Raw genomic sequence first — 20,088 nt, 5'->3', positions numbered from 1 at the left:
CAACTTTGTAAGCCAGTCACATGCATAGTAAATAAGATGTGGTAGGCAATGAAGATATTAGGATAACAAACAACTTGTTGGACATGCTCGAAAATCACCATCTGGCAAAGTTAATCTTATAATCTTCAACTCAAAAATAAGATCATATACCTCAACATCTCATGAAGCATCAAGAGAGAAAGTTTCTGCAAATTTTGTGCGACACTCTTCAAGTTCAATATCATGCAATGATTTCAGAGTGCCCGAGCTCAATAATAATCCGAATATATATATATATAATCCACGAGTTGTTTAAATCTAGCTTTCAAAGAAGTGATCGCCATATCAACCAAAATAAAAGAAATATTTAACTTGAAAAGCCTTGACAACTTGTAGGGTTTCTTGTTGATAATCACTTTGATCATAAATATTTCCGCACTGTGATTGTACCAAGTCAGCCGCAACCTTCTTCTTTTTTTTTTTAGTCGCTACGAGATGGATATTTTCTTCCGGATGCCATGATAAGACACAATGTCGAAAATAAAAATAAGAAAATACACCAATTGACAATTGTTGAACAGTGCTGATGTGTTGGCTGTTCATCTAGGACACTAGGAAGTAGAAACCGCGATATGAATATAAGATATAAGATATACCTCAGAGGATCGAATTGTGGATGGATGGAGAGCAAAGCGAGGTTGCGCCGATGAATGGAAAGGGATCAATCAGTTGCTTCTTTTTCTTTTCTACGTGCATGTACTAACCTTTTTTTTATTTTTTTTGAATGAAGTGCATGTACTAACCTAAGGAACGAATCGGAAGGGATCAATATGTTGCTTCTTTTTCTACGTGCATGTACTATTTTTTTTTTTGAGGGATACGTGCATGTACTAAATGAAACGAATCAATCGCTGGCCCATCCTGCGTGACTCTCGCTGCGTGCGTACCTTCTGTTGGGCCATAAACGCCTACTGTGTATACCGGGGAGGGGCCCCTCGATTTTGGGCCTCCCCAGAACCGGCCCTGGGCCTGTAGCGTAGCTAGCTAGTTGTGTCAACTGAATTTTGCAGATGTTGAAAGAAGAAAATCTACTCCTACCCGCAAAAAAAAAAAAAAACTAGTGAATTTTGCAGCTGAGCTGGGCTGGCTATTTAGAGTAGGTGTAGGTAGGGAATAGCTAGCATAACGCATAACTAACGCATGCTAATTGAATCGATGGACTCCTCCCTCCCAAAATATTTTTACTGGCTCAGTTGGTGAACGCCCGGACGTTACGGTGCTCATGAATCCATTCTCTCCATCACCTGTCCCCAAATAAACAAGACAAGGCAACGCAACGCATGCATATATAAGCAGCAGGCGGACGGAGCTAGCTCGCCGGCAACGACCGCCGCGAACCAGATGCCAACGACGACGACAAGGGCGACCGTGATGCTGGTGTTGCTAATAGCGCTGCTCGGCCGGCCGTCTCCGGCGGCGGCGCAGCTGGGGGACGCCCACAAGTGCCGCGACACGTGCCTGGAGGGGTGCACCGGGTGGGTGGTGGTGTGCCACGTGTCGTGCGCCAGCGCCTGCTCGGGGGCCGGCGGCATCGGCATCATGAGCATCGACAACGGCATCCCGCCGGACCACCCCAACCCCGACGATCTCCCCAAGCCGCCGCCGCTGCCGGACCTTGTCCATCCCCTCCGAGGAGCCGGCGGCATCGCCTTCAGCCCCGCGCCGTCACCGGCAGCATCAGAATCAGAATCATCATCATCGTCGTCGACATCGGATGATGATTAATTACTAGGCAACTAGTTAAGGCACTATCCATAGATTGGATGCAACAAGCATATGACTGACGAATGTGGTAGGCCTTCTCTCTGCGGGTATGTCTCATGGATGGATGAAAATTCATCATATTTGCAGCCATTGCTTACTTTTACTGCATTCTCTTTCTCCATTTCTCTCTCCCACTAAATTTAAAACAAAATTAATTAAATAGCACACTTCTTTCCACTACTAAAATTAATATTGATGGACCGCGGTTTAATTACACAAAATAACTCGTCTTTCTCTCAGTCAGCTGCAAACTTGCTTCCTTGTTTCATTCCTTCATCTAGGTAGGTACATACACCCCCTCCCCTCCCCTCCACAACAGACGGTCAAAAGATGCATGTATTTGCTTGCTGCCTTGTGCTCCAGTTCCACAGCTTCTCTCCCACCACAAATATGCTCAAAGTTCGTCTTTACAACCAACCAATCTCCTACTTCCACAGCTTCACCCATCTGTCGTGGCTCGCCGACGCGATCGACCCCGTCAGCGGGGAGTGCGCCAGCGCCGCGATCAGCCCCTCGTGCGCCGGGACCACGTTCCTCTGGTTATCCGCCACGCTCCACAGCTCCACCGTCTGCATCATCACATCGAATCACATGTATATATAAACGTTACCCAACTGTCCAGGTTTAATTTGGCTCTGTTATGTTGCACAGCACATTATTATTCAGAATTTGCAGCAACCATGTCAATGCTTGCTTACCTGGTAACCACCGACTATCAAAACTTTCGGATATCTCGGATGGAATATGCACGACTGGTACTGGTTCCCGTGCGACCTCAGCTCGTGGATGCACTGCCCTGACGCCGCCGACCACACCTTCACGCTGTCCTGGCTTGCGGACGCCAGGTACTCGCCCGTTTCGTCCCAGCAGATGCAGTTTACCTCGCTAGAGTGAACCTATTTTTTTTTAAACAAAACAATCATCAACAGTTACCTCCTGACATTGCAGAAACACCTGCATACAGGTAGAAGCATCTCGACCAGCGTGCAATTCTTGATTACCTTTGCCTGTGAATGTAAACTCGTGTCCGTGTCGATATCGATGATGTTCACCGTGTTTCCGGCTGCCACGGCAAGGAGCTTTCCGATCCGAGGCTGAAACCTCACCCTACCAGTACCGCCCTGTTTCACCTGTATCCATTCATGTACAATTCAAGTATTATTATTATTGTCACTGAAATTATGTGGCTGCAAAACATCTACAAACGTCATGCGCTAGAGACAAACCCTGGACACGCGTGAAGCCGCACTTTGACCAACTGTCCAGAACCGGATCTCTCCATTGTCGTCACACGAGCATAGAATCTCTGTCAATTTCGGGTGAAAATCTACTGATGTTACATGGGAGGAATGCCCAAGAAAAGTTTGCAATGCGCCGGTTCGCTGCAAAATGAAGAAAATAATGGATTTAGGTATCTGGCAGTCAATACTAACATGGTGAAGTGAAACATAGGTCCATAAAAAATCAGTCACATCATCAATATGTGCACATGATTAGCGAATTAATGCGTGAAGTTTGGTTTCCTACAATTAGATCAACCAACTGTATACTAAACATATATGTTATGTTCAAGCTCAATCTGACTAAACATGTCTGCGTCCAATCAGCAATCATGTGTATCAAAAAACGACAGACAGCAAAAGAACTAGGGTTACTGGGTCGCTCTGTAATAAACAAATCAAACTAAATCCATCATCAGTTTCTGTCTGGCCCAAAGAACAGACCACTTTAACTTCTGATCAGCCTTAACCCATTAGACTCCATAATCATGAACGGTACTTGACTTGCAATTTGATTACTGGAGTCTGGATTCCTAAACTTGAACAGTTGTGTCAACCGACTGGACTCCATAATCATGAACAGTACTAGACCGCTTTACCTTAAGATCAGCTTCTACCCAATGAATTTAAATTGGTTAGACAGCCTGAAGGTCCTGTATAGTAGCTTATGCCATAAGTAAATGTTCTTGGACAACCACGACAAATCATGTCCTGGCACAATATTATTTCAGATTGCAGAATATAGTTTACATCTAGCAAGTACCCACATGCTTTGAATAATCAAACATTGCAATTAAAGGTACCAGTAAGTCTTAGATATTCAGTTGAGATTTTTGCATTTAAGATATAAGTGTTCCATGGAGTTACAAAAGAGACAAAGGTGTTCCCCTTTTACACTAACAAATAGGAGAGCATGATTTACACTTCCTCTATAAAAGACCTTCTATGGTATTCCCCTTCTATGGAGTTTGTAACTCAAGTTTGCAGTGATCTCTTGCCACAATCAAAGCGCAAAAGTTTAAATTTCAGTGTCAATGGTAGGCAGTGAAAAGCACCAAAAGGCCGGAACTTGCAGCAAATAAGGAAAGTAAGAATTACTAATGAGAAACACATATAAAAAAAAGTAGAAGAAAATACCTCAGCTGCATTCCATAGTCGAACAGTTCCATCAGAAGATGAAGTAGCCAACTGAGTCGAATTCGGTCTGAATCTTATGTCTGTTATAAAGTTTGTATGTTCTTCCGGTTTAGTATCCATGCTAAAATTGTCCATATTCCAGAGGAAGACCTACAGTACCATAGAAACATCACATATAAGAAAATATAAACTGCTTTACAACGGCCTAATTTTCTATCAGAGACGCAAAGCAATAACAAAATTACATGTCAACATTGCAGGTCAAGGTGGGTGAAAGGGTAATAATATTGCATCTCCAGCGATAAACAGAATAAGATGCAGGTGCCGGTGTATGGTACGGCAGAAGAAATATGAGATAAATATTTTATTACTGAAAACAATCGTGACTGGAGTTAGCAATAACAAGTACTGTTAACAGTGATGAAATCCTGTGCCAATATTAAAAGTAAATTCTACTTATAAAATCCTAATATTCTTAAAAGAAGGAAACTGATTGTTAATGATTTGAACGCTCTGGCACAAGCAAGGAATTTACAAAATAAATTGTTAACTCGCATCTACTTGTGAGTTTACACAGCTTACCTTTTTCTCATGACCGGCGCTAGCAAGTAACTTTCCGTCTGTAGAGAAGTGACAGCAAACAACCTTGTTGTTGCTTGCACGGTTATTAGCAACCTCACTCAAAGAAAGACCTACAAAAGAATGAACGGTTATAATGATTATACTTTTTCAGGGCTGAAGTTTGCGGCACAGCTCAAAAGCTTAAAATATTTACTTTTCAGGGACTCCTGCTCCGAGGGCCCTTTCTTCAATGCAGCGAATATGTCTCGACCATCCCCATCATCATTTGACAAAAATGAATCGACGTTATCTTCAAAATCAACGAAACTATCCAAATTATCCTGTCAGTAACAAAAGTTGTTTGAGCACAACAAACTGACAACCAAAAATTGAAACAGCAGAGCAGTATACGCATAATAATAGTACCATCTGATTAGAGGATGAAGCAAATCCACTTGTTCCATCCGCGCCACAAACCATTGAACTTTTTTGCGCAATGTTCACGTTGCTAGCTACTGGTATTCCACCACCAGGAGTATGAGTTGATGGAGTTGAGGGTGGAGAATGCCCAACGGTATTTCCTGTGCCGGTACTATTAGCTGCCCCAGAAGAAGTTGGCTTCCGCTTTCTACTATTCTGGATATCAAGAATAATGGACACGCTTAGGTATCACACGTATGGAGCTATAAAACTTAAGAAACATCTCAAGGTAATTACTCAGACTACCTGCTGCTGCTGCTGTTGTTGCTGCTGCTGTTGTTGCTGCTGCTGCTGTTGTTGCTGCTGCTGTTGCTGTTGCTGTTGTTGCTGTTGATGTTGTTGCTGCTGTTGCTGGTGGTGCTGCTGCTGCTGTTGTTGCAATTCCATCATCCGGTGCCCCGAGGACTGCTGCATCTGGGCCATCTTCAACTAACAGATAGCAAATATTGTATAATAGTCATTCATAACATGCATAGGGTGCCATAGGAAGGCATAAAAGTGAAATTATAGAATCATCCATACTATTCCCAAGCAGAAAAACTGTGGAAAGAAAGTACCAGTAAAATGCAGAGCATCTTTCCAGAAAATATAGAACATTTTATTTAAACAGTGAACATATTTGTAGAACAATGCAATTTGATTGATAGTGAACTATAGTTAGTTAGAATTGTCAGACTTATAATGGACTTGACATGTATCAAGTTTCTCAGAACCAATTGTATACTGACCTTCATCATATACTCGTGTTCATCTGGCCGAACCTTTGGTGAACCAGAATGAGCTGGAGAACCCATTCTAGCAAGCTCATTCTGTGTTTGTGCTTGAGCCATCATTTGCTGTTGTGGTGATAAAATTTGAAATTGGTTTGGAGATGTCATCAACTGCTTCTGTGCTCCTAAAGTTGACCGGAGTTGATCGATACCTGGGACCTTCAGCCAACAACAAAAACAGATGAGCTTTCAATAAGAAAAGTAAAGAAGAGTAAAGAGATGTCAGCAAACTCACTGTTAGCGGCCAGCCTTTCAGTGGCACACTCCCGACTCCTTGATTTAGCCCTAAGTGGAGGAAGATGGATCAGAAAAAAACACCTTCGGTCATGTACTGAAATTATTTTCATTGTTTATTATATAGTTCTACAAATCTCGGTCGATTTAATTTCAGGGTGTTTGTCGTGAGTTTAATGTGCAAGCTAACTAGCTGTATGCTCACATCCAAATCAACAAACACTCGAGTATGAATATAGTACTAGCCACAGCAAGCCGAAAAGGTACTAATGGGTAAAAACAATAGAACTCATGATGCAATTTTCACAAGGACACCCGGTATGGACAGATAATGGGTCTTCCGTCAGTACCATGTGTTTTCTACATCAAGAGACACAATGAGCAGCAGTACTTATATCATCTCAGGATATTACTCACCAGAAGTGGCTAATCCAGATTTTGATTGCAGCATGGCTGCTCCGTATAATGCGGAAGGGTCTGTAGGCATTGTTCTTTGTTGAGTAGCACCATCACCTTTGATGTCCTTGAAAATAGTTGAGTAGAATATTAGGATTATTAGGAAGCAGCAAAAAGGTGCAGAGAAACTGTGAATAGAAATGAGTTAGAGAAGACAGTATGCATTACAACTTGCTGGTTTCTTGACTGAAGCTGCTGCTGCAGAGCTGCCATATTGACCGAGCTGCCCTGAAGTTGCCTGAATGGACAAAAGGTTAGTCAGAATCTCACCAAAGCTTTAGTCAGTGCTGGAATGAATTGCTGAAAACCTACCCAGTTTGGTTAGCTGCTGACTTGAGAAGAGCCATCCTATTTGCATCGAAGAGCTGCTGTGATGCCTCGGAGTCCATAGGATTGTGATTCCTCATTCCTTCCATCAATTTAGAGGCCAGAACAGCTGATACATCAGAGTTCATAGCACCATTAAGGGCCGGTTGATTTGGATCCCTTCTCTGCAAGTGGGCATTCTGCTGTTGCAGTAACTGGAGTCTCATCTGGTGTTCCCTTGACTTCATCTAGTGCACCACAAAGAATTCCATATAAATACAAAAGCATATACAATGAGCAGCACATGTGACTTGTTGACATACCATCATTAAACTTGATAGACAGAATGCAGATATCACATTCACATTTCACAGATAGGAAAAGAAGACAGAAGCATTCTCATCAGTAAGATACACAGTATCCATGTTACAGCCAAATTCAGTGTCAGTGCAATTAGACAGCTAGTCACACTCACTGGTCAGTTTTACTACTTTGCCAGATTATGCATGCCACATTCAACATCGAAATAGTTAATGCATCATCCTGTTGGGGGCGCTCTGTTTTTCTTTTTCCACTCTTGAGGTCACTGTGACTTGGCCATAGTAGCATCGGATCACACGGCAGTAAGGATAAGCTTGTGTACATACAGCCTAGGTATAATAGAGAAGTGTATAGAAGGTAGAATGCTAGTTGCTTCCCAGCTAGTAAGTAATACAACTTGAGCAAAAATGGAACGGGTAATTATAAAAGTGGATGCTCAGCTGAAGAGGTAGCTACCAATAATAGCATTTTAGCAAAACAAGAAAGGGAGGCTGAATCCGTATTGAAGTCACACGTTATTACCGTTGCAGGCCAAGAATAAACGTTGTTATAGTACGTCCTGTTTGACCTAAGTAGCATCGACGTGCAGGTACAGGTGTGGTGTGGATTGATAAAAAAAATCCTAGTTAAAATGTAGAAAGAAGCTGGGCATGGAGGGAGTTATGACATACGTCCATAGAAGGCGCTGCGGCCCCGGGCCCTCCTCCTTGGTGGGGCTTGTCCCTTGTCCTGGCGTCGAAGATGTCCCAGAAGATGGACCACCACTCGAAGAGGAAGCCTCCCGGGGCGTCGATCGCTGCGGAAGGAAACGGAACGGAACGGAACCGAGAGCAGACAAGCATTAGCCATTAATAATAATTATAGGTTAACATGAGTTACTAGTAGTAGTACTAGTGGTACATATTCCTACTGGTTGTAATGCTTGGTGTACATATTCCTACTAGTGGTACATATTCCTACTGGTTATAAATGGTTGCCTTACTTCTTTTTGTCTCTGTTTTCCCCCAATGAAGGGGAGGGGAGGGGATTGGTTTTAGCATCTATCTATTATTAGCTGCCTACTACTGCTACTGGGTCACTGCATAAGAAGAAAAGAAGAAGAAGAAGAAGAAGAAGAAGAAGATGCATCCCTCCATCCGAAAGGGGAAGGGGAAGGGGAAGAAACTAGAAACGTACCGACGGGATCGGTGGCGACCTTGCCCTCGTTCATGAAGGCCTTGGCGGAGTTGTGGAGGTTGCGCTTCACCAAGTAATCATAGATGTACACGTCCAGCCTGCAATTCCCCACAATCCCCAATCAGGACAATCCAATCCAATCCAATCCCCCAAAATTCAATTCGATTCGACTGGATTCGATTCGACTAGAAACGGAGGAGGAGATTGGATACATACATCTTGTCCGCCTCCCAGTTGCTCCTCTGTGCCATGGCTTCGATCCTTCCTCCCTCGGAGCCTTCCCTTCGCGGCGCCGCGCTGCGCTGCGCTGTCGCCCCCTCTCTCTCTCTCTCTCTCTCTCTCTCGCAGAGGGAGGGAGAGAGCCGCGCGGGTCGGGTCGGTGTCGGGCTAGGGTTGGGCCGGGCCTGTCCTGGCCGAGAAGAGTAGCTACCAAGCACCGAACATAGGTGGTGGCTGACAGCTGGGTCCCACCTGCCTGCCTGCTGGCCGGCCGGCTTCGGCTCTCCTCCTCGTTTTACCCAACTCCTCAACTGCTTGCGCCGCCGTCGGACATTTCGATTCAAAAACAACAAGAAACTGTCCTTGCGACCGTGCAAAATAATTCATGGCTAGCCATATCTACGGATGCCTTCTATACCAACACTTTCTAAGAAATTTATTATTGAACAACATTTTTTTTCATTTCGGGACTGGGCATATCCCTATTACCTGCCACACTCTCGTGACAAGTGTAAACACTCATGTTAAGAATAACCTACTTAGCATGGAAAATATTAGCCACCCCCTGCTGCTTCATGAGCGATACAGGCACACAAAAAGGAAATTCATTTTGAAAATTAGACTTGACACATACAAAATTTACTTGGAACGACATGGAAATACCGCGTATAGGTAGGTATTTTGGTGGACTCATTTGGCATTACTTTGATTTTAAGGAGTTGAATGCACAAGCAATACTTCTGCTTACTACAAATGAAGGCTAGCAAATAGATTAAGAAGCGACCAACCAAGAAACAAAAACGATCATAAATGAGCATTAAACATAACTAGCACTGATTTTCATGCTTGCACAGGGAATCACAAACTTTTACATCAATATTCTTACTAAAGCATAATTACTCACCAACATGACTCACATATCACCATCTTCATATCTCAAGGAATCAAGTTTATAATATCCAATGATCTGCATGAAAGTTTTTAGTATATCCCACTTGAATATCTATCACTTTGGGACTAAATTCATTTACTACCATTGCTCAACTAGCATCTTGCACCGTCTTGCAACATTAGAAGAGTGCAGATTAGTATAACATAAGTATTAAATATGTAGTAGCAATGCCTAGAGATCCTTTCTCGATTCCCTACGAGAAAGCGATCCCGGAGCCATCATATCGATTTAGTGTCTCCAGTATCTAGTTCTAGTTGTAATAGATCGGGATACAACTCCGAGCTTCCGTCACCGTGGACACGGCTATTCGAGTAGATATACTTCCTTGCAGGGGTGCACCAACTTACCCAACACGCTCGATTAACTTCGGCCGGGCACAATTTTTCGGGTCATGCCCGGCCTTGGCTGATCGACACATCGTAGTCCTACCTAGGTGTTGTGGAACGTAGTAATTTCAAAAAAAATTCCTACGCACACGCAAGATTATGGTGATGCATAGCAACGAGAGGGGAGAGTGTTGTCTACGTACCCTCGTAGACCGAAAGCGGAAGCGTTAGCACAACGCGGTTGATGTAGTCGTACGTCTTCACGATCCGACCGATCAAGTACCGAACGCACGGCACCTCCGAGTTCAGCACACGTTCAGCCCGATGATGTCCCTCGAACTCTGATCCAGCCGAGTGTTGAGGGAGAGTTTTGTCAGCACGACGGCGTGGTGACGATGATGATGTTCTACCGACGCAGGGCTTCGCCTAAGCACCGCTACGATATTATCGAGGTGGACTATGGTGGAGGGGGGCACCGCACACGGCTGAAAGAGCAATGATCAATTGTTGTGTCTCTCGGGTGCCCCCCTGCCCCCGTATATAAAGGAGCAAGGGGGAGAGGCGGCCGGCCAGGAGGGGCGCGCCAGCAGGAGTCCTACTCCCACCGGGAGTAGGACTCCCTCCTTTTCCTTGTTGGACTAGGAGAAGGGGGGAAGGAGGAGAGAGAGGGGAAGGAAAGGGGGACGCCCCCCCCTCCTTGTCCTATTCGGACTAGAGGGGGAGGGGGCGCGCGGCCTGCCCTGGCCGCCCCTCCTCTTCTCCACTAAGGCCCACTATGGCCCATTAAACCCCCGGGGGGGGGTCCGGTAACCCCTCTGGTACTCCGGTAAAATCCCGATTTCACCCGGAACACTTTCGATATCCAAATATAGGCTTCCAATATATCAATCTTCATGTCTCGACCATTTCGAGACTCCTCGTCATGTCCGTGATCACATTCGGGACTCCGAACAACCTTCGGTACATCAAAACTCATAAACTCATAATATAACTGTCATCGAAACTTTAAGCGTGCGGACCCTACGGGTTCGAGAACTATGTAGACATGACCGAGACACGTCTCCGGTCAATAACCAATAGTGGAACCTGGATGCTCATATTGGTTCCCACATATTCTACGAAGATCTTTATCGGTCAAACCGCATAACAACATACGTTGTTTCTTTTGTCATCGGTATGTTACTTGCCCGAGATTCGATCGTCGGTATCTTAATACCTAGTTCAATCTCGTTACCGGCAAATCTCTTTACTCGTTCCGTAATACATCATCCCGCAACTAACTCATTAGTTGCAATGCTTGCAAGGCTTAAGTGATGTGCATTACCGAGTGGGCCCAGAGATACCTCTCCGACAATCGGGGTGACAAATCCTAATCTCGAAATACGCCAACCCAACAAGTACCTTCGGAGACACCTGTAGAGCACCTTTATAATCACCCAGTTATGTTGTGACGTTTGGTAGCACACGAAGTGTTCCTTCGGTAAACGGGAGTTGCATAATCTCATAGTCATAGGAACATGTATAAGTCATGAAGAAAGCAATAGCAGAATACTAAACGACCGTGTGCTAAGCTAACGGAATGGGTCAAGTCAATCACATCATTCTCCTAATGATGTGATCCCGTTAATCAAATGACAACTCATGTCTATGGCTAGGAAACATAACCATTTTTGATCAACGAGCTAGTCAAGTAGAGGCATACTAGTGACACTTTGTTTGTCTATGTATTCACACATGTATCATGTTTCCGGTTAATACAATTTTAGCATGAATAATAAACATTTATCATGATATAAGGAAATAAATAATAACTTTATTATTGCCTCTAGGGCATATTTCCTTCACTAGGCTCAATAGAGAGGTCAGCACGCCGATTTGAATCATAAGTGTGAAGAGGTCATATGGGCCAATCCGCCTAAGCACTCCTGCACGTTGTGAGGATGGTCGGGATCAGTTCTGGCTACCTCTTTATACAAAGCAGGCACTTACGTGGACCACCCGGGTGCGTGCCACTCAACTGTGACGTCTATAGAGCTTTCGAGAGAATCGTACGACGTCGAGTGCCCATACTTAGGCCCTGTTCGGGACGGAGGAATGGAAAACATTGTTTTAGAACAAAACAGAGGAAATGAAAAGGAATAGAGATGCAAAACATGAGAAGTGAAAACATTACAGGAAACCACACGATTGTTGTTCTGGACGCGGGAGAAGGAATCCCACGAATTCAGCTGTTGTGGGTCCTAAGTTGTATGTTTGTTTGTGTATGTGGGTCTCAATGTGTAAAGATCAAATATTTTTTTACAGATGATGTGGGTCCCTGCATGCATGCCTCGGCATTCTTTCCCTTCTAGTGCCTCGGCCCTCGCGGAAAAAATGAGAGAGGAGCGGATGTTTGTTTTCCCGTGAAATCGCATGCAAGAAAAACTTTCCGGTGGAACGGTAACGCGGGTTTCCTTCATCCCGAACGCCAAAATAGACAACAGTTCCGCAGGATTCGGTTTCCTTTGGTTTTCCTGCACTCTTCCTTCGTCCCGAATAGGCCCTTATTCCCGCACGGTGGTTAGTGTGAAAACGCCAGAGGCCAACTCAGATCGCATATCCAAACCGTTAGTGTATTGGGAGCGTGCTGAGACGATCAGTGATCCTGTCGCCCCGTCTCGAGGACTTACGGCAGGGGTCAGGCCCATCCCTCTCTAGGGTGGTTTGCCTACCCGCCCGTGCCTCGTAATTATTTCGCGGGTACCCTCTAGGTCAACCCGACTCACAAGAGACTGTCGGGAACTCAGGTCCACCTCTACCGGGGTGGTAGCGCCTATCCCTTCAGTCCCACAACACCAGTAAAAGGGGCAACATGTAAAGATAACAGAGTGTACGTGTCATCAAGGGGGAAATCTGAGGAATCACCCTCAATGGATTCCCACTCGATGTAGGTAAACTTGGAGGAATCACCCTCGATGTAGTCCCACAACACCAGTACAAGGATTGTTTTGTATATCTATAAATCCCCCGTCTAACGTCATCTATTATGGACCGTTATGCCACGTCATCAAATACGGGACCCACGTATCATAATCATCATTAAAATGGCCAAAGTCATCGCCTAGTGTTTTTTGTAGAATAAATTAGCCTTGGAATTAGTGATTTTTGACATAAAAATGTAGAAGTGTGGTTTCTGCAACTCTAGCCTTCAATATCGATGTTTTCTGTAATTCACTCGATTTCATTCATACTTTGTAAAATGGAGGGATGGAGCGGTACAATTAGTCTTTGGCATACAATCCAACCCGTAAATAACAAACAAACAAAAAGCCGTTTTGGATCGACTTATATATAGGATAATAATATATAATATTTGTTTATAATAATAGTACATAGCGTGTGTATATTTTTACACCCGACCGAGGACACCATTCATTCATTTCATTCATCTCACCAATATTTTTACACTCACAACTCTATAACAGACAGACAGACAGACAATACATACACCACAGACTCCACCACAGCCACAACCGCAAGTAGCAAGTAGTATACGTTCCTCCCACCAATCAGCACAACCAGAACCCAGCCCCAGCCGGCGATTTGTACTTCTACTTGGCCGCCGCAGCTGCCTTGGCCTGCTGGTTGGCCGCGGCCGACATGGACCGCAGCCGCGCCGCAATCTCCGTGAAGGCCGGCCGCTGCGACGGGTCCGGCGACCAGCACTGCTCCATCAGCCTCCTCCACTCCGGCCCACAGTTGGCCGGCACCGGCGGCCGCAGCGTGTTGTTCACGATGCCACCTGCCAAAATAGATCCATCAATCAACCACCACAGTTTATTTACATAAACACTAGTACTATATCACAAAGAAAGTGGACAAGAAGAAGCAAGACAGCTCCAGGAAGAGAATCATCGGCATACGTACCTATTATTGCGCCATAGTGCATGTTGGCGTAGGGCTCCTCCCCGGTCAGGATCTCCCACAAGACGATACCGAACGAGAACACATCCACCTGCATCCATCATATGCCAAAAAACCAAAAAAAAAAGAAGAACTCTCCCTGTTATATATACTTTCTTTATTCCTTCACTGCTAAGTTTAACTAACTTCTTGCTATCCAAACTCTCTCAACTGGTCCAGTCAGCCAAGAAGAACAGATCACGCCTAGATAGATATCAGCAGAACAATATCTACGAAACAAAGACGTGTCACGGTCTTACCTTCTCAGACACCTTGCTGCTACTCCCGTTGAGTAATTCCGGGGCCATCCAGGGGAGTGTCCCCCTCACGCCGCCCGAAACCAGGGTGTTCCTCTTGATTTTGGACAGCCCAAAATCACCCACCTGAACACAACGACAGTAGTAATTTACTCAAACAGGTGGTCACCGCACAACACTGTTTTTAAGTGGACGGAATGGAAACTAGGCTTACTTTGCAGATAGGGCGTGCGTGGTCCCTGAGGTTGACCAGCAGGTTATCGCACTTCAGGTCGAAATGCACAATGTTCTTCGAGTGCAGATACTCCATCCCGAACGCCGCATCCATCGCTATGATCAGCCGCTTGCGGAGATCAGGACACCTTCCAGGTTATACAAGAGATTATTACTTTTTTGCTGAGCTATTTATACATTTTATTAGATCCAGAGAAGGGCAAATACAAGGAAAACACCAGCAAGAGCTTGCTTACTTGTCCTTCCGCTGCAAGACATGCCGAAGAGAACCATTAACCATGAACTCAGTCAGAGTCGCCAGGGTACCGCCCGGCCCGTCCTTCACCACACCATAGAACGCTACGACGTTTGGGTGATGAAGCTTTGACAGAATCTCAGCTTCTCGCCAGAATTCTTGTGCCTAGAAACCACAATGTTTATTTAGAGCATCATTACAGTCTCCTTTCTGCTGAAATTTCAGCTGTAGTATATAACACCGCATTGATGATACGAGTAAAAGATTTCAAGAATGCTATGTTCAGTAATGCTGCAACCACCTTTCATATTCAGAGCCTACTATCATATAGACATTGATAATACGAGTCACAGATTTCGAGAATGTTAGTGTTCAGTGATGCTGCAACTACCTTTCAAATCCAGAGCCTACTGTCACATAGTACGTATATGCCAATAAAATGGGAAATCAGACTAGCATGCTTAACACACAACTTGAACACAGGTTCAGGAGCTTACCAGCCTTTCTTGCTCAGATGATCGTCCTGTAAAACAGCTTTTCTTGATGCGCTTGATAGCCACATCAGTTCCTCTCCATTTCCCATGGTAAACAGTTCCAAAAGTACCAGAACCAAGTTCCCTAAGCTCCTCAAGATCTTCATTCTTGATAATCTGTTAAAATATTTGTTCCCAGCAGATAAAAGTGAGCATTGTTGGCATGTCACTGGTCATGCTCATAACAGTGGTTGTCATGTGCCCTTTGGTTGGCAGAACCATTGGATATTATGCACCCAGAAAATGCTAATATTGTCTTTCCAGAGCTAGTAATAACACTTAAACATGTTGACAACAATGAATAAAGATGGCAACGTCATGTGACTTTAGATGATTCTGGTTTGAGAATTTAGCCAAAACATGTTAAGTTTCTTCCAACACAAAACCACCATACCTGCAAGTGTTCAAAATCAGAATCTCGAAGAGAAGCATCCATGACTTGCGCAGCAGTTCTGTCCTCTTCGAACTTTGGTTCCTGGAGCCATGAAAACAATCATAAATATGACAACACGGTGTGATGACAAAAGTGACAGTGGACTTCTACAAAACATGCATACCTCGAAATCTGGAGCAGGCAGATTCGTATTGTCTGCCACAGGTTGATATGGATTGTCAACTTGAAATGCTTCAACACTCCTCTCCATCTTTGGGAGATGGTCAATATGTGATGTGGCATAAGCTGGAGGCATGCTGCTAACGTCAGCAACTATGATGGAAGGCTCTGCCTTCTTCTCAGCATCAAAATTGTAGGTAGGATTCAAACCCTTCATGCTGATTGCATCATTATCTGCTCCTGCGAATGCATACATCCCTTCGTCAATCTTTGCCAGGCCTTGTTGGTCATTACTCTTGCTTGGGAACTCATCCTTTGCAAGATTTCTGAAGAATGACCAGTTCTTAGGCTCATAGTTTGGCATGTTCAAGCTAAGAATAGGATCATTAAAAGGAGTTGATGACTGTGCTGCATCTTTCGCCTTTGCAAAGAAATCGGAAAGAATATCAGGGGGGAAGCGGTCATTGATATCAACAAAAAAATCTCTGTTCTCCGAGTTAGCAGCTGCAGATGCACTATCTGCAACAGCTCCAGCAGTGCTGGTGGACGATGGCACAGCTGGATCATGCTTAACATCATTGGGGGGCGCGGGCTTGGGAGCCTCCCAACTAACACGACGTGCCATGGCAGCATCACTTCCCAGCTGCTTCTTAGTACTTTGCATTCTATTGGTGGTAGTGGCTTTCAAATTACCTTTAGCTGGAGTCTTTTCAACTGAATTCATGATGTTAGGGACATCCACTGCCTTCTTTTCACTGGCCTGTTGCTGTTCAACCACAGGATTTTCAGACATCATTTTAGCATCTGATTCTTCTGAAGGTATGATTATACCAAATTGACTCGGCCGTGGTACAGCTTTGGCAAAGTTTCTCTCAAACTGTGCTAGGGAATCATCGCTAGATGGTTCATTCAGGTTCAGTGATGGGGCCCCTGAATTTGAATTTTCAGCTCCTTCAACAGAATCAGCAGCCTCTGCAATGGATTCTCTAGCCACACCAGACTGAGACTGAGGTATTAGAAACTGAGCACCTGAATCATCAGATTTTGACAACCGATTCATGGATTCCATTTGCTCCCGAGGGATTCGTTCAGAATGGAAGGTTCGCCCAGAACCAGGTTGGGGATCCGTGAACCCATGATCGGTCATGTCAGACTCAAATTCAGAACATCCAGATGCAAAAGCTCCACCAGAGGACTGGCGGTCATCTTCATTTAACTCTCTAGGCTCTAGGCTCTTTCCACTGTCACTTGGTTGAAGAAAAGATGTCCGGCCTTCTTGAGCCGAAGAAGCAGAGGGCACTTCCAAATGCATACTATTTGAAACAGACAGATCATTGTGCAGCACAGGAGCACTCAAATTCTCAAGGGTTTGGAAGTAGTCCACTTCACTTTTCTGATGCAGCGTGTTCTTGGAAGCCTGCTTTGCATCATTTATAGAACCTTGCATCATGAAGCCATCCTGATAAGACCGCTGGTCAGGAGTTGCCAGAGATGCAGGCCCAGAATGTGGCGCATACTGAGAGGGCACTCCATAATCTGAGGGCGCAGATAGAGGCATAGAGATGCGTCTCTCAGTGTCATAGAAATTGTCTCTAGAGCTCTGAGCGTACAGCATTTCCTGCCCTTGGTAAGATTGCAAATTTGCAGTGTAATCACTGGATAAGCTTGGAGGTGTTGGTGTTGGTACAGTAGCAGCAGGCACCAAAGTTGGCCCACGCATACCATGAAAATCTGACATGCCTTGGTTTGGGTTTGACTGATCATTATCGTTATTGAGATTAATGAACTGATCCATCATACTCACGGATGTGCTTGCTAAACCATGGCCGCTTGAAGGCTTCCCTGATCCTACATCTATTCCATTGACAGCAACAACATAATGGAGCTCAGAATCACCATCCATGCTACCCAGGTTATCGTCAAAATCGAGCGAGGAAAACAGAAAAACACGGAGCTTCTGAGAACCTCCTTCACTTTCAATCATGGCAAACTCATCCATCATGTTTGTCAAATCCTCGTCGCCCGACACCGAAATCAAAGAATCGAGGTCTTCACCAGGGAGCTGGTACTTGATGATGTGGGGCTGGTTGAAGATGGCAGACGTCTTTTGTCTGAGCTCCTGCCAGGAAATGTCCTTGCTGATTCGAATTATGCGCGTCTCACCACCAACATACCTAAGCTTCCCGTCACTGGGCCGGGGCAAGATTTTGCCCCCAAAGCTGCACAGGAACTTGATTCTCTTTGAGGCATCCGAAGCATCAGAGGAAGCATAGCCATGAGACAGTCCCCGACTGCTGCCATCACCACCTGACAGAGCTCGCGGCACCGACCTGGTCGACGAGTGCCTGCTCCTATTCTGAACCTGAGCAACAGGTTTTCTCTCGGGCTCCTTGTGCCGCGGATCAACAATAGGTTGGAGCATGAATATATCAGGACCAGTTTCTGATGCCGTGTGGCTGGCACCAAGCATCCCTCTCAAGTCCATGTAACCGCTTGTCGCGGCGTTCTGGTCTCCGGACGTACCAGTGGCCAGGATCTTCTGGGACATGGCGCGGTCCCTCATGAACTCGAGGGCAAACTCCTCCCCGGTCTGGATAGAGTAGTTGAGAACAGGCTTGACAGCGCCCGGCACAAGGTACTCTGGAACACGGGGAGGAGCGGTGGACGACGAAACCAATGGCGCATGCATGGCTCTCTGGGGCGCAGAGCCAGCAGCTGCGTCCCTTGTGGGGTCCATGGCGCTCTGTCAATTGTTGTTGCGGTTCATATCATTGACGGTTCGTTTCTGTTTGCGAGCAGTGCGTCGAAGAGTCGGCGGACAGGAGGGGAAACTTGAGCGTGACCTGGAGTAAACAGGCATAAGAATGTATGTCAGATGCGGGCAAAAAACACAAAAGCACACACTTTTTCCATTTCCTAGTACGGCACGTTTGTTTATGTTCCATACAGACATAGAAAGCATACATCAAACTATACAAGTAGTAAGGTAAAAATCAGAGGGTGTGCAAACAAGACCTAGGGACCGATTTGAGTCACAGAGACAAGTAAGCAGACAAGTTGGCCCGATTTAAAAAAAGAGGAAAGAAGAGAGTATACAAGCTACACAAGTGTCTAGGAAATGAATGAAGAGGGGACACCTGAAAGCATACAAGTCTGTCTGTAATTTATACACTAGAATAGATTAGGTAATGTTTCACTGTTTGTTTCCATTTCCTTGGTAGGCTGCATACATACATAGATACATAGATAGATAGATAGAAAAAGAGCAGCACAGGTATCAAGTGAAAAGATGAGTGGGTGGATTGATGTGTGTGCAAGCAAGCAAGCAATCAAAGCAACAGAGTCAGTCTGCCCCCAAGATTGGATTGGAGTCAAAGTCAAGTAAAGAGAGGTTGCCGAGTGTATGTATGCAGATTGGTGAAAGGGAAATAAAGAGGAATGAATGAATGAATGAATCCGTCGGTGGTTTTACAAGGATGGCCCCCAAATTAAGATGGCGAGTGGGGAGAAAATACATAGATAGATACATACAGTAGATACAGATGCAGATAAGGTAGAAGAAGAAAGGAGGAGTAAACCCTAGCTGGCTGGCTGGCTGGCCGGCATATAAGTAAGGTAAGGTGGATAAACATGGGATGGGATGGGATGGTGGTGAATCAGGGACCCGAAGAAAGCTGGGAAGAAAGCTAGGGTTGGTTACCGTGGAAGGAAGCTCCAGGTCCGGATGGGGTGGATCTCCGCCACGCGCCGCGCCGCCAAGTCGCCGGTCCGCTCCACCAGAGAGGAGCGGCGGCGGCGGCGGCGAGGCGAGAACTGGTGGCGGGCGCGCTGGAGGCCGAGGCCGTGTGGTCGGAGAGGAGGAGCGGATTTGAAATTGGATGCAGACGGCAGAGGAGAAGGAGGAAGGAAGGAAGGGGATGAAGACGACTCGCTCCAGGACTGGAGATGGAGGGAGGCAGGCAGGCAGGAGGCATCTTTTCTTTTTCTTTTCTTTTCTCATCATTATTTTCTCCATTTTTCTACGGAAACGATAAGCACCCAACGTTCTGATTTTAAGCATGACATCCCAACATTTCAATTGTTCCGAGATGATGGCCAGTCAGAGCAATTTTTTCTGTCAACAAATAAACGGAAGCATGAAAGTTGTCATTTTCGTGTCACTTTGCTGTCGAAAACGTTTGGAGTTGTCATGGGCCAACGTTTGGTTGTTGTTCGGTGCTTAGCAGATTCCTTTCTCTATTACTAATTTACTATGCGGGCGATTAACGTCTGTCTTATTAATTGCTACATCTTCAAGCATCCATCCACTAATT

General features: G+C 45.2%; 3 protein-coding genes across 6 annotated transcripts; 1 reads left to right on the top strand and 2 right to left on the bottom strand.

Annotated features, from left to right (window-relative positions):
- The first annotated feature begins 1,087 nt into the window (after positions 1-1,087).
- Positions 1,088-1,893, top strand: LOC123124000 (uncharacterized). Its single transcript, XM_044544690.1, has one exon. It carries the CDS (start codon positions 1,381-1,383, stop codon positions 1,762-1,764), a length of 384 nt encoding a protein of 127 aa, XP_044400625.1. The 5' UTR covers positions 1,088-1,380; the 3' UTR covers positions 1,765-1,893.
- Positions 1,894-1,958: 65 nt separating this feature from the next.
- On the bottom strand, positions 1,959-8,919 carry LOC123123999 (transcriptional corepressor LEUNIG_HOMOLOG). 2 transcript variants are annotated; one of them, XM_044544689.1, is made up of 17 exons: positions 8,741-8,919; positions 8,525-8,622; positions 8,020-8,144; positions 7,034-7,275; positions 6,893-6,959; positions 6,683-6,788; positions 6,267-6,316; positions 5,990-6,190; positions 5,508-5,690; positions 5,208-5,417; positions 4,996-5,122; positions 4,803-4,912; positions 4,221-4,370; positions 3,030-3,185; positions 2,805-2,933; positions 2,502-2,699; positions 1,959-2,372 (listed from the first exon to the last, which is right to left on the bottom strand). In XM_044544689.1, exons 1-17 carry the CDS (start codon positions 8,773-8,775, stop codon positions 2,229-2,231), a joined length of 2,331 nt encoding a protein of 776 aa, XP_044400624.1. In that variant the 5' UTR covers positions 8,776-8,919; the 3' UTR covers positions 1,959-2,228. The 2 variants fall into 2 exon arrangements, with proteins under 2 accessions (XP_044400624.1, XP_044400623.1); XM_044544688.1 differs by having other exon boundaries at positions 6,890-6,959; positions 8,741-8,918.
- Positions 8,920-13,350: 4,431 nt separating this feature from the next.
- Positions 13,351-19,749, bottom strand: LOC123123998 (serine/threonine-protein kinase STE20). 3 transcript variants are annotated; one of them, XM_044544687.1, is made up of 10 exons: positions 19,476-19,749; positions 16,469-18,618; positions 15,780-16,015; positions 15,617-15,697; positions 15,187-15,339; positions 14,691-14,854; positions 14,435-14,582; positions 14,224-14,346; positions 13,928-14,015; positions 13,351-13,802 (listed from the first exon to the last, which is right to left on the bottom strand). In XM_044544687.1, the coding sequence occupies exons 2-10, from the start codon at positions 18,510-18,512 to the stop codon at positions 13,612-13,614; spliced, it is 3,228 nt and encodes a 1,075-aa protein (XP_044400622.1). In that variant the 5' UTR covers positions 18,513-18,618; positions 19,476-19,749; the 3' UTR covers positions 13,351-13,611. The 3 variants fall into 3 exon arrangements, with proteins under 3 accessions (XP_044400622.1, XP_044400620.1, XP_044400621.1); XM_044544685.1 differs by having other exon boundaries at positions 15,780-18,618; XM_044544686.1 differs by lacking the exon at positions 19,476-19,749 and adding an exon at positions 18,913-19,380 and having other exon boundaries at positions 15,780-18,618.
- Positions 19,750-20,088: the final 339 nt, after the last annotated feature.

This window comes from Triticum aestivum, chromosome 5D, assembly GCF_018294505.1.
Source record: "Triticum aestivum cultivar Chinese Spring chromosome 5D, IWGSC CS RefSeq v2.1, whole genome shotgun sequence".
Lineage (NCBI taxonomy): Eukaryota > Viridiplantae > Streptophyta > Magnoliopsida > Poales > Poaceae > Triticum > Triticum aestivum.
This window is presented reverse-complemented; position numbering and strand designations above follow the sequence as displayed.